This window comes from Engraulis encrasicolus, chromosome 8 (genome assembly GCF_034702125.1).
Source record: "Engraulis encrasicolus isolate BLACKSEA-1 chromosome 8, IST_EnEncr_1.0, whole genome shotgun sequence".
Taxonomy (NCBI): Eukaryota; Metazoa; Chordata; class Actinopteri; order Clupeiformes; family Engraulidae; genus Engraulis; species Engraulis encrasicolus.
Window position 1 is genome coordinate 42,162,094 of NC_085864.1, and position 5,000 is coordinate 42,167,093.

At 40.2% G+C, this 5,000-nt stretch overlaps 1 protein-coding gene across 1 annotated transcript in view; it reads left to right on the forward strand.

The window, feature by feature from the left end:
• The window catches only part of dner (delta/notch-like EGF repeat containing), a 122,050-nt gene extending 119,930 nt beyond the window's left edge, over positions 1 to 2,120 (forward strand). The window contains exon 14 of the mRNA XM_063204490.1: positions 1,568 to 2,120. Coding sequence (XP_063060560.1) covers positions 1,568 to 1,679 — 112 coding nt within the window. The 3' untranslated portion in view covers positions 1,680 to 2,120. The remainder of the gene's footprint in view (positions 1 to 1,567) is intronic.
• Positions 2,121 to 5,000: the final 2,880 nt, after the last annotated feature.

Sequence of the window (5,000 nt, forward strand, 5' to 3'; positions counted from 1 at the left end):
CAGGAAATAAGGAGGAAAGAGAAGGGGGTTCGAGATACTGTTCTTTTTTCCCATTTATCCTTTATTTAGCCAGGATTGTCCCATTGATACTAGAGTCTCTTCTGCCAGGGAGTCCTGGTCAAAATGGCAGCATACATATAGTTACAGACACAGACAAACACATAGACAAAAAGGAAAATAAATGTACAAAAAACACATTAAGAAGAATAAGTGTGCTGCATGTGCTGCATAGTCAGAAACAATGACACTCCTCTGTGTATTAATTTCCCTCTTAAAAGTCTCTAATGAGGGCAGAGAGTCCATACATAATATCTTCTGCTACTCAACTCATACTGTTGAAAAGTTTGAACTGTTATTCACCATTCTACTGTATGCCCCTCTGATTGACCGCTAGATACTGCGCTTTTTGCCCTGGGGTGTTGATACCAGACTTGTACAAAATTCTGAATTGAAATTCACAGTAATGAATTGAAATTCACAGTAATGCCATAATATGAACACTAGGTGGTGGTGTTCTATTTACTCTCAATGGGTGGTGTAGATTAAATTCAAAGAAATTCAAGGTAATGACAAAATGGGAACACTAAATTGTGCTGTATATTTATCAGTATGTGTCTATTCCCGGCACCTGTTGGGCTGCTTCCACCACCACCTAGTGTTCGTATTATGGCATTACTTTGAATTTCAATTCAGAATTTTGTACAAGCCTGGTTGATACCGGGCGTCACCTTCTTGGTAAGGGCTCCCTTTTTCACAGTAGCAAAGATGGTATAATTCCGCCGTCTACAGGATGCTTCGCATATCGCCAGTAGTTCCCCAATTTATATTAGTTCAAGTAGCGTGTCCCCTGTCCCAAGATGGCGTTCACCAACATTAGCACATTCACTTAGCCTGGTAAACCAGTGCCACCCGCTGGATGCTGAAAATGTTCAGCTACTACGAGTGGGTCTGGCCTTGGATCTGAGAACGTCTTGAACACTGTGCCCTGAATCTGGCAAAACCAATTACAATGCAGAGATTTGTTTTGAATCAAAGCGGGCGGGGTTTTGAGGGAGTGACGACGAAGCTTGCAACACCGTTGGGAAAGTACATCAACGGCAAAGATCGCCGATTGGTCAGAGCGCCGGCACGGTTTGAAAAAACAACAGGTTGTTCTCATCAGCAATCGTCCGAGGTAACGTTGATCGGGGCCAGACTAAATTACTCCGGTCTCACATTTAGGCTGGTTTATCAGGCTAACATTCACTCCATTAGTGATGGTTCACATGTACTAGCCGTATCTGTAGATGTGGCACGTAAGCAGTGGCGGTCCTACAATGACTTGTGCCCCGAGGGATGCCCCCTCCGATACCCCGCCCTATTATTACATCAGTGAGGTAATAGTGTACGAAACATACTTTTAAATGATTTTTAATATGTTTGTAACTATTTTAACGTGTTTAAAGTGGTTTACGTGATTTCGTTAGTGAAAGTGAAAAACATGACATACGTAGCTACTTTCTACTCTCATCTGAGGTTTCCTGGCCTGTTGAGTAAACATCTACTGAACTTCATTGTATCCCCTTAGGTTTGGAAAGAAGTCTCGGCCGGCCATGTATGATGCCACCCCCATCACCTATGAGGACTACAGCCCTGATGACAAGCCTCTCGTCACACTTATCAAAACTAAAGATTTGTAAAAAATAAATAAATAAATACACAAACACAGACATGAACACAACACACTCACTCACACACATACATACACATACATACACAAATACCATATAAAGTACACATACTACTGAGCCCAGCCTTTCTGATCAGTCGATGCCATTCAGTATTCATTTTTAAAAAAGATGCTGTAATTAAGATCCTTAATGTTCTTCTATGTAAATTAATGAACAAAAAATATGGAAGCGGAGAGGTTCCTTCCTTAGGAGGGTTGTAACAGTGTTTCCTTTACGCCCCATCCCATCCTCATGACAACGTTGTGACGTGCATCATGGAGTCCGTCCAATCGTCTAGGGGTTAGGGAAGCATTTGGCCAGAGACCATAAACACACATACGTATGTACACACACTCCTGCTGTATAGCTGAATGTGAGTAGTCGTTCACCTGCGCAGACTTTTATTTTCAAGTTTTTTCTTGTAGAGGGGGAGAGAGTACATGGGTGGGGTGTGTGGGGGTGCAGGGTTGGCAGAGATGGGCAAGCCTGGCTTCAAAGAGTAATGCCGTCCTACCACAACAAAAGCCCTTAACTAACCACGGTATGAAACTGTATGAAAAACACTTGAACCAGTTCATGGAACGGGAATGAAAACCAGAAACATTTGGTATTTTGCTAAGAACAGAACATTTCTGTTTTAGTGGAAAACATAAAGTCAACTTTGTCAATAACTGGCACAGCATTAACCCTTACCTTCCCAACAACATCTATTATCAGAGGTGGAACGTAACTAAGTATTTTTACTTCGTTACTGTACTTAAGTAGTTTTTTCCGGAATTTGTACTTACTTGAGTAAAAATAAAAATGCAGACTTTTACTTTTACTCAATTACATTTTTTGACAATTACTTGTACTTTCTACTCCTTACATTTCTAGGAGAAGACTTTGTTACTAGTTACATTTATCCTAGGTTTTCCTGTTGTGTTTCGTGGATATTTCAGTAGCCTCAGCTGCGGGCAGGGAGGCGGGACAAAGCCCCTCTTCCAAATTGACACCCAGACAGAAAATATACTTTTAAAAACATTAACAGGACTCCATAGTCATGTTCAAATGGAACCGAAAACCGTTGCAGACAATTTTTCCTATTGTATCAAGTAGGTAGACATGGAGAAAGACAGCCATTGCGCGTGTAGGCCTACTTGTACTTTTGTACTGAAAAGTACATTTAAAAGTTAGTACTTAGGACTTTTACTTAAGTACGTTTTTGGTAAACAACTTTTACTTTCACTTGAGTAATTTTTTCGCAGGGTACTTCTACTTTTACTTAAGTACACAACTTCAGTACTTCTTCCACCTCTGTCTATTATTATCCCTGTATTACACTTGCAGCGATGTTACATAGTGGAAAGATACTCTATTATCTGTCAGTTGATATGGAATGTTCAAGAGCATAAGAGTATAAGTAGGCCTACAAGAATATCCATTTTATAGTGGAATTCAATTATGTACAGTAAAATTTTCAAGATGGCAGCCAAGATAGATCTTTCTACGTGTCACCAATGCGACAAAGTGGGATAAATTCGGCTCTCCTAAATGGTTTTGACTTTTTAAAATTCCACATTGAAACCCCACTGGTCTCCTAAAGGGGCATGGCAGCTCCTAGACATGCAGTTTAGAACAGTATTGATTGATCCCCTTATGACCAACTCCTTCTCCATGGAAATTAACGCCAATGTTCTACCAACTAGCATAAGTACCAAGCTGAAGAATTATGCTAACCAATATCCGGTAGGATAGGTAGGTTTTATGAATGGCTTGAAGTGTTCAATGTTTTGCATGGACTTTTACTCTCTTAATCCAGAAGACCCACCTCTGGTCTTTACCTTTGACCCCTTCCATCTCCATCCACTCTGTTAAGTGTAAACTTTACAGGCTGTGCTAGCGGTCCTTGCTAATGTAGTAGACATAGAAGCATTGGTCAACACAGTGTGGTAATGACATGTAACTTATTTGAAAACAAGAACTCTATGTACTGATTAAAACAGGTCTTTTTTGTTGTTGGTGGCCTTAACTGGTGCATGGATAGCATTCGATGGTTTCTGCACTGCATTTAGAAACCCTGCATAGTATGTAATGGTAAAAATTTGTGTTCTTAAAAGTTCGCCAGAGAGGGTTTGGTCCCATCATCTATTTGTTCTTCTTCTACTTCTTGTTCTCGCATTTTGTGTTGGTAGGAGAGTTCACAATGAACCAATGTATTGTCAAGGCAGTTGAAAAAAAGTGCTTTTGCAAAAACTAATAATTAAAGTAATATTTGATTGTATAATATTGTTTGTTGATCACTTTCATTCCAATGATATCTTGACATCAATTTACCATGATTGTTTCACCTTGCTTGGATAAAAAAAAAGAACAAATGGCAGATGTATATGTATTAGGAGAGAGGAGAAGAAAAGGAATGCTTCAGGTTTTTAAAAAAAGTTGAACGTTGAATGTTGAAAGGTATTGAAAGATGCAGTGAAGATGAGGATTGCCTGCTGTAGCAAAGCTGGGGTGCATTTCTTGCAACCAAGATGCTAAGTTGCTAACAACTACGCTTCTGAGAAACACAACCCTGGTTGGTGCTTAAGACACTAACCACTTTAGGATCCAAAGGAGAACTGATAGCATGGATAGCAAACATGGATAGCATACTGTACATAGCAGAGTGAAGATATAAGGAAGAAGAACAAAGACTAGACAGAGGACAAGATGAGCGATCGAAAAATTAAACAATCTGTAACTTAATTATTATAGTAATTATCATCAGATGATTTTAAAATATAAATGTATTTCATTTCAACCCTGTTGGAGAACAAACTTGACATCACCAGGGCTCTAAATTAACTTTTTTCACCACCAACCAAAATGGCTTGTAGATGTTAATATTACTAGCTAAACACACACTCTTTAAAGGGTCAAAGTGGCTTGTACGTCTTTTTTTCTACCAGCCAGGGTGTTGATTTAGATCCTTGGACATCACTGTTGACCATGAAGCATGATTTCCACATACTACTAGTATGATGAAAACATTACTCTAGGTCTGAGAGAGGGGGACAAAAGGGATAGTTGTCCCGGGCCCAGGGACAGAGGGGGCCCAGAATGGGGTTCTCATTATATTGTATGTATTGGGTGGGGAGGGGGTCTTTCAGATGACTTTGTCCCGGGCCCAGCCAAAGCTGTCAGCGGTCCTGTGTGTGTGTGTGTGTGTGTGTGTGTGTGTGTGTGTGTGTGTGTGTGTGTGTGTGTGTGTGTGTGTGTGTGTGTGTGTGTGTGTGTGTGTGTGTGTGTGTGTGTGTGTGTGTGTGTGAA